At 28.4% G+C, this 25,322-nt stretch overlaps 2 protein-coding genes and 2 long non-coding RNA genes across 5 annotated transcripts; 3 read left to right on the forward strand and 1 right to left on the reverse strand.

The window, feature by feature from the left end:
• Nucleotides 1-23: 23 nt before the first annotated feature.
• Nucleotides 24-1,899, reverse strand: LOC117126604. The gene is made up of 2 exons (XR_004449268.1): nt 1,677-1,899; nt 24-1,645 (listed from the first exon to the last, which is right to left on the reverse strand). It is a non-coding gene; the product is annotated as an uncharacterized LOC117126604 (long non-coding RNA).
• A 1,053-nt stretch (nt 1,900-2,952) lies between these two features.
• Nucleotides 2,953-12,566, forward strand: LOC103868688. Its single transcript, XM_033275056.1, has 2 exons — nt 2,953-6,548; nt 6,662-12,566. Exon 1 carries the CDS (start codon nt 3,384-3,386, stop codon nt 5,019-5,021), a length of 1,638 nt encoding a protein of 545 aa, XP_033130947.1. The 5' UTR covers nt 2,953-3,383; the 3' UTR covers nt 5,022-6,548; nt 6,662-12,566.
• A 1,009-nt stretch (nt 12,567-13,575) lies between these two features.
• Nucleotides 13,576-19,102, forward strand: LOC103868698 (flavone 3'-O-methyltransferase 1). Of its 2 annotated transcripts, XM_009146778.3 has the most exons (4): nt 13,578-14,765; nt 15,011-15,321; nt 15,421-15,485; nt 15,583-19,102. In XM_009146778.3, exons 1-4 carry the CDS (start codon nt 14,335-14,337, stop codon nt 15,664-15,666), a joined length of 891 nt encoding a protein of 296 aa, XP_009145026.2. In that variant the 5' UTR covers nt 13,578-14,334; the 3' UTR covers nt 15,667-19,102. The 2 variants fall into 2 exon arrangements, with proteins under 2 accessions (XP_033130949.1, XP_009145026.2); XM_033275058.1 differs by having other exon boundaries at nt 13,576-14,765; nt 15,421-19,102.
• A 1,266-nt stretch (nt 19,103-20,368) lies between these two features.
• On the forward strand, nt 20,369-24,639 carry LOC103867498. The gene is made up of 2 exons (XR_632668.3): nt 20,369-24,213; nt 24,290-24,639. It is a non-coding gene; the product is annotated as an uncharacterized LOC103867498 (long non-coding RNA).
• The last annotated feature ends 683 nt before the right edge of the window (nt 24,640-25,322 follow it).

Consider the following 25,322-nt stretch of genomic DNA (forward strand, 5'->3'; position numbering starts at 1 on the left):
TTGGGCTTTGTATTGTATTTTTCTTATATATATTGAAAATATTTTTATAATAGTTATTGGAAAATATGTTAGTAAAATCAAATTTTGAATATATATATTTTTGAATGAATTTTTGATATAAATTAATTTTAAATTATTATTTTGATTTGAATATATATATCAAGTAACATAGACACAAAAGTTTTTAACATAATGTAATGAACTTCCAATATTTTTTAGTAGCATAAGCCCATTATTTTTTTTCCTAACTTACTACTATCCATGTTTCCAAAGAGTACTATTTTTTAACTACTATCCATATTGCCAAACAATCTCAATGTGTACTTCAACTTTAATAATATAGATAGTGGCATATGCTATTTAATGATATTTTTATCAACATACTATATATTATCTACAATATTTTATTTTAAGAGAAACATATATTTTGTTTAGTCCTGAAAAATTTAGATGAATAGTAGACTACTAATCGATACTGTACCTATAATGTTTAGTGTTTTATACAAATAACAAATCACATTTTAGTAGTTTTTTTAACCATTATTTTTTTTGTTAAAAGGTTTTAGAGAAAAAATATTTTTGAACCATTATATTCTAACATTAGTTTCTTTCTCACATACACCTTCAATCACATTACATTCTTCTTTATTTTCTATAATTTCATATGCAATGATGGAGATTAGAAAACCCCCAATGATAAATGGTTATAAATAGCAAAGATAATAGAAACAAAAGAAATAACAAATCAGTTGTCCAAAACAAAAATAAATAAAATGTGAACATAAAATAAAAAAAGAAACATTTAATAGTTTAAGAAAAATCACAATATAGAAAAGAAAATACTTAAACTAAGAAGTCAAAAATAATATTTTTAACCACTCAGCTATGTTAATATTTTGAAAATGTGGCCTCAAAAATTATAATTTTTGGTGGCCTGAAGCTCTTACTTCATCAGCCTTATGGAAGGCACGGGACTGCTTCCCAGTTTCGTAAGACATATTTTAACATATTAATAAAGTTTTCTACTCAAATGATGACATAGACATATGTGTCAAAAGTTTATCATAGAAAAATTGAAATACAGTTTCTGGGAAGAGCTGGATGTTCCTTCTCTTTCTTTTTTCTTAACTGGTATTAATTTTTATTTAATTTACCATGAGAGACGGACTAACAATGCGCATGTCCTTATAGAATCTAATCCATTAAAATTGAGTCATATTTTTATCTACTGTTAACAAGTCATACTAAAATCATTTAAAAAAATTACTTAATATGACATATTTCATTATTTACATTAATAATAAAACAAATATAAATATCAATTTATTTTTAAGTATAACAAATTCTGTTGAGAAATAATGTAACAAAATCCTACCAACCTTCTAAATATTTTTATAAAATAACACATAATTAATTTCGTAAATACTAATATAACTTTATAATTCAATGTTAATTAAACATTTATTATAAAACAAGAAAATAAAATTCTATACTATTTTTATATACTTTTTAATTATATTATGTATTATATTAAAATAGAAGTACTATATGAATTAAATATGAGTAAATTTATCTATTTTATTTTTAAAATAGTTTCATTTAAATAAATTATCACTCATCATTCAAATGTGTTAAAATTCGTAAACTATATTATATTTTTTTTTTTTTTTTTTGACAGCAACTATATTATATTTTTTAGAAAAAAAAAAAAAAAAAAATTAAAACATTATTTTGATTAACATAGGTTAAACTTTTGTATCTACAACGATATATTATTTTAGTTTTTATTTTGAAACTCTCAACAATATATTGTTTAAAAAAATTAATATACAAAAATATAATAATTTATAACTAACCTTTAGTTCATATACTATTTAAAAATATGTTATTAGAAAACTAATAATTCATTCAAAATATTAATGACAAATCAAAATTTAATTATAATTTTAATATTTATATTAATTATAAAAATATTCTGAGAGATATATAAAAATCTTACCGAAATTAAAATTATTTATATAAAATAATGTATTAATTTAGTAACAAATGTTTTTTTGAAAACCATATAATCTCCCACCTCAAATATAGTTGTGTAATTTTCCAAACAATTTTGACAAAATATAAAAATTTAAAAATAAGTATGCAAACTTAAAATTATAATGTTTTAAATTTTTCAAAAGGAATAATCATAGATAATAAAGAATAACTTCTTGAAATGTAACACGAAAAAACAAACTTTGTTATAAAAATTAAAGTAATCTAATATTTTGAAGCCTTAATTTAATAACAAAAAAAAAGAAAACTGAATATTATAACATCCAAAAAATATTCTATATCAATAAAATTTACTAAAATAATATGATGGATGCTACCATATATACAATTTACTAAAATAATAGGTTTATGTTCACAATATATAACACTAAAATTAAAATTACATACTTAAAATATTTATAATAAATCAAAAGTATACATTCATAAAATGAAAAATATCCGTACGTATGTGCGGGTCAAAATCTAGTTGTACATATTATTCTTCTAAAACATTGAATAATAAGTTGAAACTTAATTAAATGCAATAATATAGTATTTTATTTTTGCATAAACATGCAATACTTAAAAACATTCGAAACGATTATCAGATAATTAGCTAACATTACTATTGGTAGCAGCTTTTATATATGCGTTTGTTTGGTACGAGAATGCAAATGCTTATACTTTAGAATAGTGACAAGATGCAATATTATTATTTTCTAAACACATTAAGTCTTTTAAAGCCTTGGGACAGTATATATGAAATACTTAGAAACACAATTTTTATGTTCGTCGATTTGTCCGACTCACCAACTTTTGTTGCACGAGCCATGCCGTTTCCTCTCTATCTTGTTAAACTTTCTAATATATACATATATATATATATATATATATATATATATATAATTGCATTTTTTTTATGTAATGGTATTTGACCTATCACTACAACAAAACATAGTGAATTCTAACCAATTTTCTGACCACTTAAGTTGGTCAAAACCGTTTCCGACCATAAACTGATCATTTAATGACGATCTGAATAAATGGACAAAAAGTGGTCGGAAATTACTGACCAAAAAAATTGGTTAAAAAATGGTCAGTAATTTGTGACTGAATTTTGACCACTTTATAATTGTCAGAATATTGGCCAGAAACTAATCAGAAAGTGGGCAGGTATTTTAAAAAGTTTAGCCGTCCCCAACGGTTCGGACAGTGGTCGGAAAATGATCAAAAAATATGATTTTTCATTTAGTTTGCAAACTAGCCGTTAGTCGTATATCATCTATATAAGGCATTTGATTCATTTGCAATCTACAGACAGATTCAAAGTCAAGAAAACAACACTGAAAATGTCTTCACATATTTTTAACTTTCGTAGATGGATGTACGATCAATGGGATTCAAATGGGCAAATTTCAAAAGAGTTTGCGGAAGGGCTTAACGAGTTCATGCGTTTTGCCGGAAATCAAGAGATTACTTTGAGAGAAGGTAAGACATTTTGTCCTTGTATTCGTTGCGATAATAGTAAATTCATTCCTATTGAAAGAGTATGGAATCATTTGTATCAATATGGATTTACACCTAATTATAAAATATGGTATTTTCATGGGGAAGTTGATACCGGAAATATGCCTAGTACTAGTGAATATGTACCAGTTAATTTAGAGGAACCTAGAATGGTAGTTGAATCTAGTGATACAATGCAAATGGTATACGATGCATTTCGTGAAAACATCTCTTCGTTTATAGAAGACGGAGAGAGAGTTGAGGAACCAAATTTAGAAGCAAGGAGATTTTTTGATATGTTGGATGCAGCTAAGCATCCAATATATGAGGGTTGTAAAAAAGATCATTCTCCTTTATCGGCTGCAACTAGGATGATGACCATAAAATCAGATTTTAATTTGGCAGAAGACTGTGTAGATGCAATTGCTGATTTTGTGAAAGATTATCTCCCCGAAGATAATATGTGTCCAGCTTCTTACGACGAGGTCGATAAACTTGTTTCGGGTCTAGGTTTGCCATTTCAAATGATAGACGTTTGCATCGACAACTGTATGATTTTCTGGAAAGCCGATGCGAACTATTTAGCATGTAAATTTTGTGGTAAACCCCGATTTAAGGTCACTAGTGGAAGAGCTAAGGTTCCATATAAACGTATGTGGTATTTGCCATTAGCTGATAGGCTTAAAAGGTTATATCAATCGGAACGCACAGCAAGTGCTATGAGATGGCATAAAGAGCACTCAAGTGAAGGAGAAATTGTGCATCCCTCAGATGCAAAAGCATGGAAGCATTTTCAATCAGTTTATGAGGAATTTGCATCAGAGAGCAGAAACGTCTACCTTGGATTATGTACTGATGGTTTCAACCCATTTGGAAAACATGGAAGGCAATATTCATTATGGCCAGTAATTGTCACACCTTACAATTTGCCCCCCTCTTTGTGCATGAAACGAGAGTTTCTATTTCTCACCATACTTGTTCCTGGTCCAGAACATCCCAAACGATCTCTAGATGTTTTCTTACAGCCGCTGATTTATGAGTTGCAAGAGTTATGGGCAAATGGTGTCGAAACATTTGACATTTCATGCAGACAGAACTTCAAGATGCATGCAGTGCTTATGTGGACTATCAGTGATTTTCCTGCATATGGAATGTTGTCTGGATGGACAACACATGGAAGGTTATCGTGTCCACATTGCCAGGATAGTACTGATGCATTTCAGTTGAAACATGGAAGAAAGACGTGTTGGTTTGATTGTCATAGAAGATTTCTACCAAGTTCACATCCTTATCGCCGAAGCCAGACATTGTTTACAAAGGGAAAAGTTGTTCATGATCCACCACCACCAGAGTTAGATGGTAACTATTTATTGAGGCAGATTGGAGATTTTGGGGCAGATACGACGGCTGAATGCGGTGGAAATGGGCATGGCCCCGTCGATGGTTATGGCGACAGAGAAGATTGTGACACTGGACAATGACAAAGCTGAGAAAGATAAGGTTATACAGTATTTGCAAAACTTAGCATCTAAGGTTGTCAGCAAATTTCCAGATTTGCTTCAAGAAGATGAAGATGCAACTCAAGAATAAGTCTTATGCTTGTAGAAGAAGAAGCTTTAGTAACAAACGTGTGTTACATATTATGTTTGTAGTTTTTTGGTTAAAGCTTTAGTAATGAACTCTATTGTAACTTTAACGGTTGTTTTAAGACTTTAGCAAAATATTTTGCTAAAGCTATTTTAATGTTAAATGTTTAAGTAGGTTTCAAGTCTAAAATATATTTGATTTAGTCTTTTAAATTTTCATTGCAATTTTATTGATTAATAAATAATTAAATTAATTAATTTTATAAATGGTCAGAATTTCATCAAGAATAAATGATCACAAATTCGTCAAAAAATTTTACAACAAAGAGGTCAATAAGTGGTCAGATATTTGTAGATTAAATTTGACAGTAATACGTTAGAAAATGGTTAGGAATTTTTGACCGTTTACCGACGATAATTTCTGATGACTTTTGTGACCATTATTTTGGTCAAAACTATTTGACAATTTTCTGACCAAAATAAATTTCTGACGGAGCTTTTCCGACGACTTTATGTGGTCAGAGATTGGACAAAAACTCGTTGTTTTGACCAATTTCTATCGGATTTGGTGGTCAGAAATCAAACTTTTCCTTGTAGTGTATAGTTAAGATTTATTTGACGTCAAAAAAAGTTTAAGATTTATTTTAAAAACATCAATTGCATGATTAAAGGAAGAACCAAATTATTGAATTCCATAAATACATATAATTCAATGCCCATGTTGGTATAGGTCGAATACCTTTTAGTATAAATAGATAGCCTTTCAACCCTAATTCTCATTCATCAGTTTCAAACATTTTCAAGTCAGAGACCCAAAAACGTCAAATCAAAACACAGAGTCATAATGGGATCTTTGGTTAAAAATCTCCGACGAAGAAGCCAACCTCTTTGCTATGCAGCCCGCTGGTGCCACCGTGCTTCTAATGGTTCTTACATCTGCCCTAGAGCTCGACCTTCTCGAGATCATATCCAAGAATGTTGCTCTCCCTTGGGGTCAACTGTCTCCCTCGGATGTAGCTTCTTATCTTCCGACCAAAAACCCTGATGTTCCAATCATGGTTAACCGGATCCTTAGGTTGCTTGCGGCTTACTTCATCTTGACCCGCTCTATTCGTTAGCTTTCTGGTAGCGGCGTGGAGCGTCTGTACGGATTTGGACCAGTATGCAAAGTACCTCATTAAGAACAAAGATGGAGTCGCACTCGATGCACTCTTGTTTTTGGAATGTCCAACTACACCATCGTCATGACCAAGATTCTAGAGACCTGCAAAAGCTTTCAGGGATTTTTTCGTTTGATGTTGGTGCCTGGTGGTGGCATTGGAGTCACTTTCCGTAATCCGTATGATTGTCTCCAAGCACCCATCACTTTCATGGGAATCCTCTATGTCCCTCATGTCATTGCGGAAGCTGTTTCTTATCCCGGTATATGTACTTTCCTTTTTGCTATTTCGGAGAAGCATTGAATCCTAGTATATATATATATACTCATCGTGGATGTTTCAATGCCTTAGCTTGAGTTTTATTGAATGATTCAGGTATTGAACACATTGGGGGAAATATGTTTCTAAATATCCCTAAAGAAGATGACATCTTCATGAAGTTAAGTAAACTAGTCCTATTATAATTCCTGACAACACGTTCTGTTTTTTTTTTCCGCTAAATATGTTAATATCATTAACCGGTAATGAAAGTGATTACAAGTGGTCAATTTCAAAACCTCTCCTTTGACCAGACGGCTTCCAGGTAAGTCGTCTACGCTAAGAAGACTTACCCAAAAGTCTTCTTCATGAACAGATCTGGATAAAAACTCGATTTCATATCTTAAATTAGTGAAATAACTTCCTTAGCATACAAAAGTCTTTGCAAGCACACAAAGGCTGCAACTGGAATGCTAAATTTTGGAATGGAATTGTTTGGAATGCATCATTCCACAGAATTCCAAAAAATATTTACCAGTTACATGGAAAACCTTTTGAAATCAATTCCATATATTCCAAAAATGGAATAAAACTTAAAAACAAATCCTTTGTAAAATCTTTTCCATTTGTTCCATATCAAAAATGATCATGAATGTGTGGGATGATTGGAATTCCAATTCCAAAACAAATTTCAGTTTTTATTCCATTTTGTTGATCATTCCAATTTTCCTTATTCCACATATAATTATTCCTTTTATTCCATGTATTCCTATTAGGAATAACCAGTTACAGCCAAAAGCTCAAACGAAAGTGACCCACCAAGAATCGTAACATTCAATGTCTTTGTGAACCATAAAAATTTTAGTATCAAAATCTGGGTTTTTTGGAATGAATATGGAGAGAAAGTAAAGATATTTTGTTTTTAGTTCATAAGAATTGAGAAAAGAGGAGGTGTAAATCGATTTTAGGTGCATTAAGAGTTTCAAATTAGTTGTTCATGGTGGTTGGTGTATTGATGACAATGACAATCTTGTAAATATTTGAAGATGATGAAGTTGAGAGAGTAAAAGCCCATTTTCGAAAAGAAAAAATAATTAATGGCATTTTCGTAAATAATTTGAACTTGTGGGGTGAATAGGGAAAATGAAAATTTCAAAAAAATCATAGATTAGTTTTGTGGTTGACTTTGAGTTTTGAGTCACTTTTGCAAAAAGCCTTAATAATTGTTATAAAAAACGTAACAATGATGATATTGTTACGAATTAAAAATTTCGTCACAGTACTCTCATTTTCTTGTAGTGATCACACCGCTGGTGGCAGAAAGTGAATGGAAGAAGAGTTTGAATCTTTGGCAAGAAGATGTGACAACTCATCCCATGGACCCCATCCGTCCTGTGGATGCTGGCTCTCGATCTTAATCATTTACCTGTGAGCTCTCATTGACTTTCCAGATAGGTTATTGGTGCGATTGGCGTTACTCGAACCCAATACCTCATCTTTTAATAATTCCTCTCGCAAGACAAATCGTCCAATGGGGTGGGTTGCTACAGAAGAATTGGTTTCAGAGGCTTTCAAGTTATTTGCAACGTTTTTGGCACCTACATCATGGAGTTCTACAAGATGATTTGATCACTTCAACTTGTTTCTATTTTGTCGTTGTATTTTTGTGTGACAATTTGAAATCGATGTTAATCGTTGTTTTGTCGTTGTTGTTGTTGACTTTGTTTGGTCTGAAATGCGCAACCGTGAACTTTTGTCGTTGTACAATATAATATGTCAATACCATGTTGGAATCGAGTTTCACGTTGTTTATACAAGAGCTTTCAAAAAATTTAATGAGGACCCTGGTCACAAATAGGAGATTAATGTGTACATCGCTGATTAGGATTTTGGATTGTATATCTCTTGTATTTGCCCGGAAAAAATCCCAGTATTTTGCATAAGATTTTGAATTTTTGGAGATGGACAGTAAAAGCATGATTAATGAGGAGTTATCACAAGAGTTTTTAAATATACTAGATTTTATAACTACGCGGGAGTTTGCTTTAAAATTTTAATTTAGTTTTTGTAATACATTTTAAATGCCAAATATTATTGATTTATACAAATTTTACTTTATGAATATACTTAAAATATTATTTGCTGTTTTCCTATTGATATTTGTTTATTAATTGAAACTTTTTAGAATAACTAATTCTTAGCTATATATTTTTATTATAAAAATATAAATTGATATTATTATCGTATTCTTATTTTCATGAAAGATTAATTTTTATCTACTATTAACAAGTCATACCTATATTATTTCTTCTTATTTATAATAATGACATTATAATCATTTTTTAACCATCATAAACCAACACTATTGAGCTCTTAAGGCTCTAAAATTTAATTTTCAACCACTTTTTTCTCATTATAAACCAACAAATCTTCATTTCCTCTCATTTCTTCTATATTTCCATCTAAAAAACTCTCATAACTTTCATTTTCATAAGCACAAACTTCATATTTTCGAATTTATTCATTAATGAATCGTCAAAGGCGGTTCTTTATGTTCATATTTGGAGTTTGGATGGTTGAAAAGGTTGGAAACGAGCTTTACACCAGAAAAAGATAACTATTTACATGGTTTTCGTCATTTTTCAGATCTGTTTCGAGATAATAGACTGTTTTGTATGTCTACGCCTATATAGTCTACTTAACAACGTACATGTCAATTTTGAAATTGACCAAACAATTTTTTTTTGTACCGCAAACTTCCCCAGCAGTCTTCGTCTTTACCTTTGATAACAAAAAAAAGAAAAATTTAGTTAGACTTACTAAGATATCTATGTAAAAGATGTTAGTTTTGCATTTGGCCGAAATTTTGACTTTTTATTGTAGACTTCAACAGAAGTCTACGAAGTGTAGACTGCCTGAGAAGTTTGCAAAAGATCAGTTTTGCATTTGGCCAAAACATTGACTTCGTTGAATAAGTTAGTTTTGTGTTTGACTAAAAAATTTAAAAATTTATTAAATTATAGATTTCATATGCAATCTTCTTATCTTAGAAAAAAAGTTAGACTGCATGTGAAGTCTACTATTTTATTTTGGTCAAATGCAAAACTAACCCGTCGAATTTGAGAATAAACTTCAAACGAAGTCTAAAAATATGTAGACGTTCGTTTTCAATTACTCGTAGAAAGTCAAACTTTGTCAATTGCAAAATTAATCTCTTTCACAAAATTTTAAAATTGTAGACTACATCTGAAGTCTACTTCTGAAAGTCAAATCATAGATGAATTTTAGTCGATTGAAAAAACTAACATTTTTGATGTATAGACTGAAATGGAAGTCTACATGTATAAAATCACAATTTTTTTTTAAATAAAGAAAGTAACCCGTAAAATTTTCAATTGCAAAAACTAATCCAAAGAGTACATCTATTTGATAGTCTACATTAGTAAACTGAAAAGAACATCTATATCTTTGTAGATTGAATATGAAGTCTACATAGAAAAATATATTAAAAGTGAATTTATATACTATTCATTAAGTTTTTTCTTAAAAAATTGTTTTACAGTGTGTATTAGTTAATCCTAATTGGTTCGAGTGATTTTGAAAAGAAAATATGTTATAATTATGAAAGTATAATACTTTTGATTTGACTATGATCTTAGCTAATAACTGTAGACGTATTTGTAAGTCCACTACCTTTATAGTTTTACGAAACATAAAATATTTCTCCGCTAATTATATAAATTGTATTTCTTTTTCTGAAAATAGCTTTGTTACATGTTGTATACGAAGAATGGGTGGTGAAAGACTCTTTGTGGGAGTTTGGGGTCAATAATCAGAAAGGATGAATAATGTTCTTTGTGCATGATGGTTGTACACATGGTGAACTTCTTGAAATGGCATAAAAAGATTATGATCTGGACAAGAAAATCGAAAAGATGGTGCTAACATATTCCTTACCAGACATCATTTTACAACAAATGACTCCGAATAGGCGACTCCTCTTATGCATGTCACAAGTTATTGACAGGTGCAGAACTTGATCGAGTTATCTAAGACACACTTTTTACGCCTTTTTGAATCAAGCCAGTGCGAAGTAAACTACAAATTTTTGGTTTAATTATATATTAGAAAGTAAGTGGTGACGTCTTTGTAAATCTACAATTATAGACTGCAGATAAAGTTTACGTCGTAAATTCTATTAGAAGTGCATTTGTGTATTATTAATCATATTTTCTTCATGATTTAATTATTTTACAGTGTATGTTAGTAAAATTTAATGGTCTTGGATGAATTTCAAAAGTTAATGTGTTATAATTTTACATTTGAAACTTATTGCAAAATTTGTGATTAGTTTTACTCTTGAAACTTCTTAGAAATTTTGTATAGATTTTCTTCTTATCACATGTGTGTTAGTTATTATTTTAACATATGGTGGCTTTACTTTTTTGGTTGATTAGATCTTGTGAAAAATAGATACCTAACAAAAAAATTAATAATATCATACAAGTGAAACACAACTAAAAAAGAATACAATGTTTATAGATTGTGCATTAAACAATTATTTAAAAATCAATATTTTATTATGAGAAATTATTACAAAGCAATATATTAAAAAGTATTCTTGAGTGTGTTTAATTTTTTATAATCTTGATGCCTCAAATAAAGTCTTTGAAAAGAGTACATGCAAAGTAAAATAAAGTTATGAGAAAAAATAAGATAAAAAAATCAAATCATATTTTAGTAGACTTTTTATTAAGTTTACCAAAATTTATTGTTTAGTAGACTTTAGTTGAAGTTTACACTAACGGAAATTTTTTATATCTAAAAGTGTCCATTTAGCAAATTTGAAAATAATTTATGGTTTGTGTTTTGTGGTTTGTGGAGGAGAAGAGAACATCCATGGAAGAAAATACATGCAAAATAAGATAAAATTATTTTAAACTTTGTGGTTTAGTAAACTTCGTGGTTTAGTAAACTTCGTATGAAGTCTACTAGCTTTAGTTTATAAGCATGATTCTTTAAAAATCTACACAGTCTAATAATTTTCACATCTGAAAAAATATGTACATTTTGAAATGTGAAAATAATTTTAAATCTGAAAATACTTTACAAAATATAATTTATAAGATATAATAGTAGCAAAGTAAATGCACAGAGCTTGATCTATAATTTTTTTGAATATAAACATATAAATACACATTTAAAATTTATTAATCTAAAACTTACATTTTTAGAGGAGAAGATGAAATCCATGAGTGATAATACCTAAAAATAGATAGTATTGTGAGAAAGAAATAACATAAAAATACACATTTAAAAACTATAGATCTAAAACTTACATTTTTGAAAGAGAAGATGAAAACCATGAATCATAATACCTAGAATGACAAGATAATATTGTGAGAAAGACTTGAGAGAATTTTAAAGAGAAGAAAGAGAAATAAGAGAGTTTTAGAGAGAAATGAGAGAACTTTAGAGAGAATGAAAAGAGTTTTAGAGAGAAGTGAGAGAGTAAGAATTTGTGCAGCCATTTTAGAGAGAGATTATATAAATTTCATTTATATAGTGAGATAAAAATGTAACTAGGTTTAAAATTTACGACACTCTAGACTTCTTTTGGAGTATATTTTATTGTAACTTAGTAAACATTTTTGGAAGTCTACTATAATAATTTCATTATTGTTGTTTATTTTTTATTGTTTTAATATTTTTAATATATAATTTGCTAAATTTATTTTTTTATTTTTTATTGGTTATAGTATATGATTTCACATTTTTACTCTTAAGGAACTCAACTTAGTTTAAATATAATGGTTTTTTGTAAACAAACTTGAAAAATGTAGACTGAAAAAGACATCTCCAGCTAAATAGACTTTATTGTAGGTCTACGAAACCCTAAACTACAAATCCCAAACCCTAAATGTTTTGTTTTATAATAAAAAGTCTTAATTACTATATCAAATATCAAATTATATAAAATATAAACTACTAAACATTAATATACAAATTTAAGTCGAGAAAAAAAATCTAAATCTAAATCTAAACCCTAAGAAATCTATCACCAGAATACATAACATGTTATAACATTTTGTTTATAAACCATATTGTCTAACACATGGTTAACAAATTAGAGTATATTCTTTAAAATTGTTCGATTATATAAACATTTAATTTTATTTACTTCATATTAATCATTATATTGATGATTAATTAAAAATATCACAATAATTATTTTTATACATTTTTAGAATTAAATTATTAGATCAAATTACGATGTAAACTACAGAATAAGTCTACACTGTAGACTTCTTAGGAGATCTACATATATATAGAGTTCTTTCTAATATGTATAGACTTACTAAGGACAAAATCGTAAAATACATTTCTATTTTTTTGTTTGGTCATAAGAGTTACATAGTACTTTTATCATACTTTAGGTTGGTTTTGCATTTGACTGAAAGTGAGATACACTTTTAGATTTGACATGAATATTTGGGTTGATTTTAGCAATTCTCCCTAGATTTATTTTCTACTTGATCTAATTAACTATTTTATAGTAGTACAGCTTATGTAGTTGTATAATTCCTTAAAATAGATTTGATATAAAAATAAATAATGTTAGTTTGATTTGTCATATAAACAAGTTTAATAGTTTTCAGAACTATCACATAATTTAATAATTGCATTCTAGGTCTCATAGATAACATAGTCATTTTATTTTGTTTATCAATATCTTTGTATAATATATTATTATCTTCATAATATATTGTCTATTTCTCAGTTCATGCTATCTAGTCATTTATAGGTTTTAATTTTTTATATATTTTGAATGTTATGTAAAACCAATTTTAAGACTTCTCAATGTTATAATTGTAAACGTATTTGGTTTCTATTTGATGATGAATATAGTTTCACTTTTGCAACTCTCTCTCTCTCTCTCTCTCTCTCTCTCTCTCTCTCTCTCTCTCTCTCTCTCTCTCTCTCTCTCTCTCTCTCTCTCTCTCTCTCTCTCTCTCTCTCTCTCTCTCTCTCTCTCTCTCTCTCTCTCTCTCTCTCTCTCTCTCTCTCTCTCTCTCTCTCTCTCTCTCTCTCTCTCTCTCTCTCTATATATATATATTATATATATGTATGTGGAATTTTAAAATGAGTTTACGTGGATTTACTACGTTATTTCATTTTGAATATAAAGTTCTGCAATTCAGATTCTACTAATACGACAAATATTAATCATCTACTACTTCGTATTCTAGAGGGGTTATACGTTAGTGTGTTTCCAACAAAATGAGAATATCATCAGTAACATGTAGTTAGTGTCGGTCTTGATAGGAAGCACCAACTTCCAATAGAATTATGGTATTGACGATTGACATCACATAAGTTGATTACGTTCACCAGTAGAAATCTCTTGTGGGTTACATAACTTTTATATTTTCAAAATTACAGTTTTAGTTTATTATTTTTTGCAAAACTGACTACAACGTTTTAGAATCTAAGTTGGAAGAAGATTGGTTGGCTTTTCAATTCTACAACTACGGCTTGCACAAACAATAATTTACACGTATATATACAGTATGCATAATGGTTGAATTCAACTTTTTTGGCGATTGCATTAATAATTTAATATATATTTTGTTGTTTAGAGGTTCCTTCCTTTTAACTTCCTTATATCAATACCCACCTTTTCCAGTATAAAAGGACTAACAAGTCTTACCTTCAGTTCTAATATCAGAAATATTTGCTTAGACATTAGCCTAAAAAAGTTTAAGAAAAAAAATACATCTTAGAACATCATGGGATCATTGACAAACTCTCAGGTGATTCCTCTGACAAAAATTTCTAGCGACGAGGAGGCTAGCCTTTATGCCATGCAGCTTGGCAGCGCGTCCGTGCTTCCCATGGTTCTGAAAGCAGCCATTGAGCTCAACTTGCTCGAGATCATGGCCAAGAACGATTGCTTCTTCGGTTCTCAGATGTCTCCTTCAGAGTTAGCATCTCATCTCCCAACCAAGAACCCTTCTGCACACGTCATGCTGGACCGGATCCTCCGGTTGCTTGCCTCACACTCCATACTGACTTGCTCCGTACGTAAACTACCTGACGGTGGTGTAGAGCGTCTCTACGGACTTGACACTGTCTGCAAATACTTGACTAATAACGATGACGGTGTCTCCCTTGCCACTCACTGTCTTTTGAACCAAGACAAGGTCCTCATGGAGAGTTGGTAAGTACAAAACCCTAATAACACACTAACATCATAAAAACCATTTCAATTTAATATAAGTGACTTAATCTCAGTGCACCAATAAAAAAAAACACTTTTAAAATTAGAAAAAACTATTTTCTCTATATAAGAAGTTTTTCTAAAAGGAAAATATCGGGTTTTGAGATCGTATAAATATGGATATTTGATGCAATCAAGTTTTCTCTCTAAGTATTCTTGCTTTGATTTGCATTTGTTCATAACAGGTACCATTTGAAGGATGCAGTCCTTGAAGGAGGGATCCCATTCGATAAGGGATACGGTATGCCAACCTCCGTTTATCATGGGAAAGACCAGCGATTTGCAAATGTGTTTAACAATGGAATGTCAAACCACTCCACCATTGTGATGAAGCAGATTCTAGAGGCTTACAAGGGCTTCGAAGGATTATCATCTGTAGTCGATGTTGGAGGTGGAATAGGAGCCTCTCTTCATATGGTTGTTTCCAAGTACCCAACCATCAAAGGGACCAATTTTGATCTCCCACATGTTATCGAGAATGCCCCGTCTCTTGTTGGTACATCTTTGTTATAGGCTTCACAACAATTTTCGAAGTGAATTATATGTTTATACGAACGTTCATATAAATAAGGTTTTTGTTTGACTATCGATGCAGGTATTGAACATGTTAAAGGAGATATGTTTGTTAGTGTTCCCAAAGGAGATGCCATATTCCTTAAGGTTAGCAAATTAAGACGTTATAGATTCCCAGTGATTGTTATAACTCAATTATACTTCCACAAATATACTAATATTGAATATAAAAATATATTATTAGTGGGTTTGCCATGACTGGAGCGACGAACACTGCTTGAAATTATTGAAAAACTGCTATGACAACATGTATGGACATCTTCCATAACAATAAATGCAACTTTCCTTTTCTTGGAATGCACCTATTCTTCTTTCTTTAAGTCATAAACTTGCTCCTCCTCAAGTTTATTTTTCTTTCCATATCTCCAAGATACTCTCTTGCTCTCCAAGTCTACACGACTCCAGCTCAGCATTTTGACTCCACATGGTCTTCACCACTCACTATGACGTCTGCTTCAGCAACTACGCCAGAGACTACTTCAGGGCAGACATCTTACATCTTATCATTTGTTCTTTTAATATGTTACTGTTTTTTACAAAAATATAAAACATAAATATAATAATTCGCCTAAAATATACAATTACATCATTTATACAACAGGATTTGACTTTGTCTTAATATAAAATATGTAACTTCTAAAACTAAACACTATAATTATTATTTTTTTGAATACTTTTATGCTTCCACAGGATGCTTCCGGAAAAAAAAGCTATACAACTTGTTCTTTATCTCTGCGATACTGCATCCATGAGTTTTGCGCATATCTTCTTTTAGCTTTAAACTCTCACTTGTCCCATTTTGATTTTTCTAAACCTTTCCTTCATACTTGAAATTCAAATCGGATTCTTGTTTAAGAGCTGCTAGATAGTTCCTACAAGGACCTTTTGCAGAGAAGCAAAAAAAGACCAAGGGAGAACCAATTAGTCAGAAAATATATATTTCTAAGAATTAGAACCTTATGAGATAATTTTTTTTAAAAAAAAGGGTACTTACCACCAAATACTGTATGGAGATATTGACGATCCTTATCAGAGCAAGAGTCTACGAGAGCGTACACACCAGGCCTTAAAGTTTCATCTACCTCTCTGCAAAATTTACAAACTCAATTTATCTACTTATTTAGGCGGCATCCTATCTATAACTTTGTAGAAAATTGAACAAGATTCTAACGCGTTTCGCGAAAAGTAAAGTGTAAAAAGAGATATGTTGTTACCTTTTGATACCCGTTTTAAGAGGGCCATAACCGCAAGAAATCCATATGTAAATTGACAAGAACTTGAAACAATGATGTCCAAAGACATACTTCTTATGCTGTCTTAGCTGCAATTCAGTTGTTTCACAAAAAAAAAAAAAAAAAGAGATAAACAAAGTTGTAGAATCATTAAGACCATCCAATCTTAATCCCTCGAAATGAAAATCTAAACTTGGTAGATTTTTGGTCCACAAAATTGGAAAAAACTTACACAGGTTTACATTCTCAAATCAAAACCCAAAAGGAAAAACAGTAAGATGCAATGATTTACCTCTTCGTAGATCCTCCAAAGAAAACAAGCACATGTGATTCCCTTTTCCATTTCAAACGAAGCAAACATATCAACTTTGTTTCCTACTTTCTCCAAACAGTGAAGAAGCACAGAATAATTCAACCAATATCAAACTATATTTTACCTCCCGCATAGGGTGCGAGCCAGTCACCTAGTGTGGAAATAAATAGTAAATTATTTATCTTTTTCTTTTGGTAAATTTCCAATGTTCGAACGAATTACAATAGTTACGTCTAGAACTGTTCTTAGTCGTCTTACCATCTTATATCACGGCATCAAGCCTAAGTATATTGAAAGAATGTCAAAAGACTGAATTCTAATTCCAACATAGCTATCGAGTTTTCGCCTTCTCCTAACCTTCATTTTCTCACTAATATTAACTAGCATCGTATTTGTCTTTGACTCTTTATTAGTTTCTTGTAAAGAAAATTCTTTATCATACAAATAATTCTGCAGTACGTACCTCTACGTGCAATGCGGGCTAGAAGCCTAGAACGCTAACTAAAAATATACAACCTACTGAAAGCAATCGGGAATTCAGAGTACCTAAACTTAGCAACGCTTTACATATATATTTCATTTTAACCAGTTTATCGTATCTATACTATTAAAGCAGAATACTTCTTATGAATCTGCCCTGAATTTTCTTATTAATTACAAAACATTCCATTTCTTTTTTCAATTGTTTTTAATGGTTTTCAGAAATTAAAAGTCCAACACATTTGCTTCTGTCCAACTAAACAAAACAGCCCAATAATTTAAAAATTTAAAGTCAAAGAAGCCCAACAATATTTTCTTTAAAAAAATTATAAGTCAATTTAAATACATAATTATTATTTAATATTTGTGTAATTATAATTTAATATTTATGCATTATTTAAAAATATGTAGAATGAAAAACGTAATGTCTATTACATTTTTCATATAATATTTAATTAATAAGTTAAAATTGTAAATAAATAACCTTACCAAATATATAATCACAATATGATTAAATTTATTGAGTAGAAGTTTGCACAAATTAATTAGTACACAAATTTATTATTATATAATAAAAAATAAAGAAGACAAATTATAAAAAAATTACTATAAACAAATATAAAATCTATTAAAATATAAATTAAAAAAATATTTATTAATTTAAATGAAATTTTAATAAGAAATGATTCCGCGCTTTGAAAGCGCGGGTCAAAATCTAGTTATATATTTAAACTATTAGAAAACGTGGTGAATGGATTATAATTAGTCGATGGCTACATCATCAAGATTAGCCGGGTGTTAAAAATCCGGATAATCTTCTAATTAAAAAGATGTTTGCCTGTTATTAGGATTGAAGTCGTGCTCGTGTTCTATGTTTGTGTTTTGAGAGACTCTCTAAGTCCTCTAGGCTTCGCTTAACGGTCACGAAGAACCTAAAAGTATGAGCAAAACTCATTCACACCAGACAACAGCCTCAATAATGTCGTTTTGACTACAAGGAGATTATTGAGTTAATTAGATGGACTGAATTATACTACATGATTAAATTATTCTCAAATATAAATTTAATAATGATTAAAAACTCAGTTTTAAGAGTCTGATTGGTATTGATGCTCTAATAATTGCTCCAGAAATTATCCAGATAGCACTTTTGACTTATGTTGTCGTATAAGACTAGAACAAAATGCCGTTGCGTTATTTGATTCTTTAAGTGGAAAATTCTTCGTTAGACCTAATTAATTATTGCTTAGAACATCCACATTCCTTTATATATCTAAAAAAATATTTATATTTAATTTAATTATGTAATTAAGCTTTATTTTATTTTTAAAAGTCTAATCACTTATCAACACATACATCTTATATATTAAAACAGAAGTCACAACTTTGATTCATGTGTGATTTTTTTAAAAAACAGACCTAATGGACTTATTCATATAAATTCATATTACATTTTAGTTAAGACTAATAATAAATAGAATTTTTAAAATATTTTAATCATAATATCTTTTGATATCTTTTCATTTTAAATATAAATATATTTATTTTAAAATTCTAATAAATCTGTTTAAAAAGATTTTTACAAGGTCTTCATTTTCGAAATTATATTTAAATATTTTTGCTAATTTCGAAATTAGTTTAAAATATTATTATACATTAATATATTCAGTTATATTAAAACAGAAGTCACAGCCTTGATTCATGTGTGATTTTTTTAAAAATAGACCTAATGGACCTATTCATAGAAATTCATATTACATTTTAGTTCAGACTAATAATAAATAGAAATTTTAAAATATTTTAATCATAACATCTTTTGATATCTTTTCATTTTAGATATAAATATATTTATTTTAAAATTCTAACAAATCTGTTTAAGAATATTTTTACAAGATCTTCATTTCGAAATTATATTTAAATATTTTCGCTAATTTTGAAATTAGTTTAAAATATTATTATACATTAATATATTCAGTTATATAAAATTAAAAATAAAAAATCTATAATATTTTATTTATTATATAATCATAATCAATCATATTAAAACAAAATTATTATATTGAGCTAAGTATAATAAAATTGTATTAAATTTATATAATTATATATTTTATTTTCGTAATTACAAAATATTTATGTTCAAAAATAAAATCTAATATGTTGGTAAGATGGGTTAACATTATCAAATTATATGATACATGTATAAAAATTAACATGTATTTCTTTAAAGTTAATAATATAAAATCTTTGTAACTACTTTAATCATAGTATATTTTCATTTTAGATATAATATATATTTATATATTATATTTTAAAAAATTTAATAAATCTGTGTAAAAATATTTAAACAATACTTAATGTATTTTAAGTTATCGTTTAAAAATGAAAATAAATAAATTATATCCTATTTTATCTACTTTATAGTCATGATCATGTTAAAATATAATTATTATACTAAAATAAATATGATAAAATTATATTCAATTCATAAATTTATAAATTTTATTTCCATAAATATAAACTATTTATTTAGAATATAATATGATGATAGAACAGCTTAAAATTAACAAACTATATAATACATGTCTAAAAATTAACATATCTTAGATTTTATATATATAATAATAAATTATTTAAAATGAATAAGTATAAAAATATTGGTAAAAAGAAATCCAGTTTTCAAAGACGAGTCAGAATTTAGCATAAATTAAATACAAAATAATTTTTAAATATATTTTCGCATTAATATATATATTTGCTTAATAACTAAATGCAAATACAATAAGATAAATATATAATAAGAAGTGGTAAATACATACGGTTTAAACAATTAATTAATTATAACATGTAAATTATAAAATTATTGTATTTGAAATAGTTATATAAATATTTAAGTATATGATTAACATTAAAAAATATACTACTTATGTTGTAAAACAATAATTTATGTATAGAAAAGTGAAAACAAACACCCGTACGGTTGCACGGGTCAAAATCTAGTGTCAATTACACTAAAAAAAAAAGAACCAATCAATCTTTCTCCTACTTTTAGTTTTTTTTTTTAAAGAAAATTATTCTTGAGATGCTATTTGGCTGGGCCGTTGGAAGTGGGTGTTTTTTTCAAAACTACTGCATTTAAATGTGATTTTTCATATTACCAAAACAAAAGTTCAGTTTTATACAACTATATATTTGATCACTAGTATCAGCAGAGCTGTGCCAAAACATTTTGACGCTCTATGCAAAATACAATTTATAGAATAATATTTAATTAAATTGTTTATAATAAATAACATAAATAATATTTTTTTAAATTAATATAAGATATTAAAATACATGTTTATTTTTATATTTGACGTAATGACGTGTAAATATAAACCTGTACATACAAAATAGTTTCAATATAAACTAATTTTAATATAGTTGTAAAGAAAGCTTTGATGAATAAATAAGAAAATCGAAATAGATAAAAGGGGCCCTAGATAAAAAGCAAAATATGGTAAGAAAATAAATGACTGTGTATAAATTTAGAGATACAGTCATACAAAGTAGAAAAAAATCAAAGGGTCTAACTGGTGACCAAAGAATGAAAGAGAATAATGCATTCTTTACTATTCCTAATTCTTTTTACCATTTAAAAAGAATATTTTTTTTCTTTTCATTCTTTTCATTCTAGAGGAATGTGAAACAATTTTTTTTTCATCAAAATTGATAAAAAAATAATCTTCCATTTCATTCATATAATTTTATTCCTCTGTTTTTTTTTCTACTTATTCCTAATTTTTCTATAATAATCACCAGTTAGATCCAAAGTTTTATAAAATGTGAATATAATTGTAATTAATTGACTTTGAAAATTAAATTTTAATTATAAAAAATGATCAGCTGATATAGCTAGGTTCAAGTAAAAATGCTTCTCAAAGAAGTTTTATTTTCAGATAAACCAACCATGTACAATAATTTATGTGTAATTATGCCATGTAAATCTTTTAATTTTTTTTTTTACTTAAGCGAATGTTTCATATTTTCCGTACTAGGCACATCACTGAGTATCAGTCTCAGGTGAAGTCCAGGAGATAAATAAACAAATAACTATTGATCATATATATCAAAACTAAAAACAGTAGATGTTATGAGATTTGATAGATTACGACTATTTTAAAATTAATGTATATAAGGTAAAGTTTATTTTATAAGTAAAAATTTTAGTAGATAAGCTATAAATTTTGAATATATGAGTTTAGTGACTGTTGAATAAAACAGAGAGACCCCATTAGATTTCGAAATTTTCCACCAAATTCAGTCATGATATCGCAGCTTTGATTCAATTAATTAATGTAGATTAGGGTTTCATTATCTTCCCGTATTACAATTTTCGTGTTTTTCTTCATCAGTTTCTTCTTTATTTGCTTTTCTTTGAAGAACATAAAAAAAATAAGTGTATACAAATCTTGTTTTTTTTTCTTGTAAAATTCTGACTCTCTCTTTTTTTTTTTGGTCAACGACTCTCTCTTTATTTCTTTCTTCTAGCCTTGCTTTACTTCGAAAAAAAAGGAAAAATAGTAAAAGATAAATGTTATTGATCAAAAGAAAAAGTAAAAGATTTGACCCAAAAAAAGAGGTAAAAGATAAATGTTCATATCATACTACAAAGAAGACAGTGTTAAATGATTGGACATATTCATGTGGATTAGGAGGATGGACTGATAGAATCGTTATAATTCACTGATTTAAATCTTGAGTTATTTTCACTCTATGGCTAAGACACTTTATTCTACTAGGATAGTTTTTTTAAATCAATTTGCCTAAATGCATAAGAAAAAGTGAAATTAGATACTTATAGTTAAGATTTACCTTTTTGTTCGGTTATATTTTTGAATTATGAATTAATTATAGAAAATAGATATAAAATAAAAGTCAACTAAATTTAATTTTCCACGCACTTATCTGAAATAACTTGTGTTATCCCCCACACAACCAATTTTTTTATCATTACTCCATCTGTTCCTTAAAGATACATATTTTAGAAAAAAATTTTGTTTCTAAAAGATTCATTTTTTACATTTTCAATGCATGTTTTATTAACTAATTGCAAACTTCAAAAATCTTAATTGCACTAATTGATTTTTTATTGGCTTAAAATTGTGGAAAGAAGATAAACACAAAAAAATATGCAAATTTAATGTGTTTTATTAAAATGTGCGAAAAAACTAGAATATAGATATTTTATGAACAAAATTTTGGAGTGACAGACATAGTGGAGAAGATGATGAGACGTAAACGGTAAGTGCTTTGGATTTTTTTGTTTTATTTGTGTTTTTGTAGGAAAGAAGAAAACCAAATCTATGTTTACTTGGAGAGCCACCAGTGGTTGGGGAATCCGACGAACAACTACCGGGGACATTATCTTCTCCGCCGGAGGTCGGATCAAGCTTCACTGACAACGTTTATGTCATCTTTGTCTCAAGTCTTACCTTGTCGTCACTGGTTCATCTCCGACCGGCAGTCCATGGGCACAAAATAAATCTCGAGCAACAATGTCTAACTTTGACTTTCTTGCACATTTAGTCCTTCGGTTTTTGTATAATTTTGTTTTGGCTCTAAACTTTTTGTTTTATAGAAAGGTCCTATTGATTTTGCCTCTAGTTTCCAACTACCTTTTGTCAGACCCTATCAAATATAAATGAACAAATACACACTAAATACCTCTAAATGAGTCCTAAAATTACTTAAATGAACTAAAAACAAATGTACTCATTAAAATCATGACATATCACTTAGTTTGCGTACCATGTACAAATAAAATGGTGTAGATACGAAATATTGAACATTAGTGTACATTTGGATACATAGTGCACACATTTACACTTTGATGATAGTATACACATGTACACTATAATGGATACATTGTGTAAGGTGGACATGTTTTTAAAAATATACAAAAATGCTCATCAAAAAAAAGATTATACATTCAGATACATCTTGTACATGTATACACTATGATATTGTTGTCCACATGAAACTCTGTAAGGTAGACATATTTCAAAAAGATTACAAATGTAACTTTACAAATGTAAAAAGCATTTACAGATGCATTACACTTTGAAATATTACAAGTAGCTCAATAATGAACATATCTACATGTACACTTGTTTACCAATATTGACATGTACATTTTACCATGCTTTGAAATTAAATTAGACATTTACGAATATGTAATATGAATTTAAAAGTTTCAACATTGTATGATCAAGTATCGAATATATGTACACCAAATTTATGCTTCAGGAGAATTCAAAGCAAAGTCCAAATTGTTTTAATTATGTAACTTTTGATACTTTCGAATAGATTTAGAGATATTGTTTGAATTTGTGAACAATAAGTACATGATTTGTTGGTTATAAAGAAAGAAATTCAGTTGTAGATAGTTGTTTTCTTGTTATTCTACTAGGATAGTTTTTTTAAATCAATTGCCTAACTGCATAAGAAAAAGTGAAATTAGATACTTTATAGTTAAGATTTACCTTTTTGTTCGGTTATATTTTTGAATTATGAATTAATTATAGAAAATAGATATAAAATAAAAGTCAACTAAATTTAATTTTTCACGCACTTATCTGAAATAACTTGTGTTATCCACCATACAACCAATTTTTTATTATTATTATTTAGAGGAGAAACAAAAAGAAATATGAGAAAATTCCAACTTTCAATTAAACAAAATTTTGGACTAACATACGTAGTGGAGAAGATGATGACACGTAAACGTCCGGAGAAAGAAACTGTGTCTATGGTAAGTGCTTTGGATTCTTTTGTTTTATTTGTGTTTTTGTAGGAAAGAAGAAAACCAAATCTATGTTTACTTGCAGAGCCACCAGTGGTGGGGGAATCCAACGAACAACTACCGGTGACATTATCTTCTACGCCGGAGGTCAAGGATCAAGCTTCACTGACAACGTTTATGTCATCTTTGTCTCAAGTCTTACCTCGTCGTCACTGGTTCTTCTCCGACCGGCAGTCCATGGGCGCAAAATAAATCTCGAGCAACAATAGCTAACTTTGACTTTCTTGCACATTTAGTCCTTCGGTTTTTGTATAATTTTGTTTTGGCTCTAAACTTTTTGTTTTACAGAAACGTCCTATTGATTTTGCCTCTAGTTTCCAACTACTTTTTGTCAGACCCTATCAAATGTAAATGAACAAATACACACTAAATACCTCTAAATGAGTCCTAAAATTACTTAAATGAACTAAAAACAAATGTACTCATTAAAATCATGACATATCACTTAGTTTGTGTTCCATGTACAAATAAAATAGTGTAGATGCGAAATATTGAACATTAGTGTATATTTGGATACATAGTGCACACATGTACACTTTGATGATAGTATACACATGTACACTATAATGGATATATTGTGTAAGGTGGACATGTTTTTTAAAATATACAAAAATGCTCATCAAGAAAAAGATTATACATTGAGATACATCTTGTACATGTATACACTCTGATATTAAATTTGTTCTTCAAAAATTTGTTTCATTAAAAAGACAACGAAGATTTCAAAATTAAAATATTAAATTTTCAATATATGTTCAACGCAGATATCAAAATATAAGTATGTATTTTTCATATGATGTATAGTTTAATTTAAAAGAAATAATATATATATATATAATATTAACATAAACAAATAAAATTACTTATTCATATGATTTTATAATCATTGTATCTTATTATAGGAAAAAATTTAAACCTTGATCACAAAAGTTAATGTGAGACTTTTAACAGTTTTAGTTTATACTCGTTTTGAAAAATTCAAAATATAACATATACAAAAAAAGTCTAAATTATTATTATATGATTAATGTAATAGTGTAATTTATTTTAATAATAAG

This window comes from Brassica rapa, chromosome A01, assembly GCF_000309985.2.
Source record: "Brassica rapa cultivar Chiifu-401-42 chromosome A01, CAAS_Brap_v3.01, whole genome shotgun sequence".
Taxonomy (NCBI): domain Eukaryota; kingdom Viridiplantae; phylum Streptophyta; class Magnoliopsida; order Brassicales; family Brassicaceae; genus Brassica; species Brassica rapa.

Bases quoted from the DNA above. Each gene is read 5' to 3' on its own strand.
- LOC103868688 (XM_033275056.1), top strand. From the start codon at position 3,384: ATGTCTTCACATATTTTTAACTTTCGTAGATGGATGTACGATCAATGG.
- LOC103868698 (XM_033275058.1), top strand. From the start codon at position 14,335: ATGGGATCATTGACAAACTCTCAGGTGATTCCTCTGACAAAAATTTCT. The intron at 14,766-15,010 runs GTAAGTACAAAA...TGTTCATAACAG, and splicing joins AAGGTCCTCATGGAGAGTTG to GTACCATTTGAAGGATGCAG. The intron at 15,322-15,420 runs GTACATCTTTGT...CTATCGATGCAG, and splicing joins GAATGCCCCGTCTCTTGTTG to GTATTGAACATGTTAAAGGA.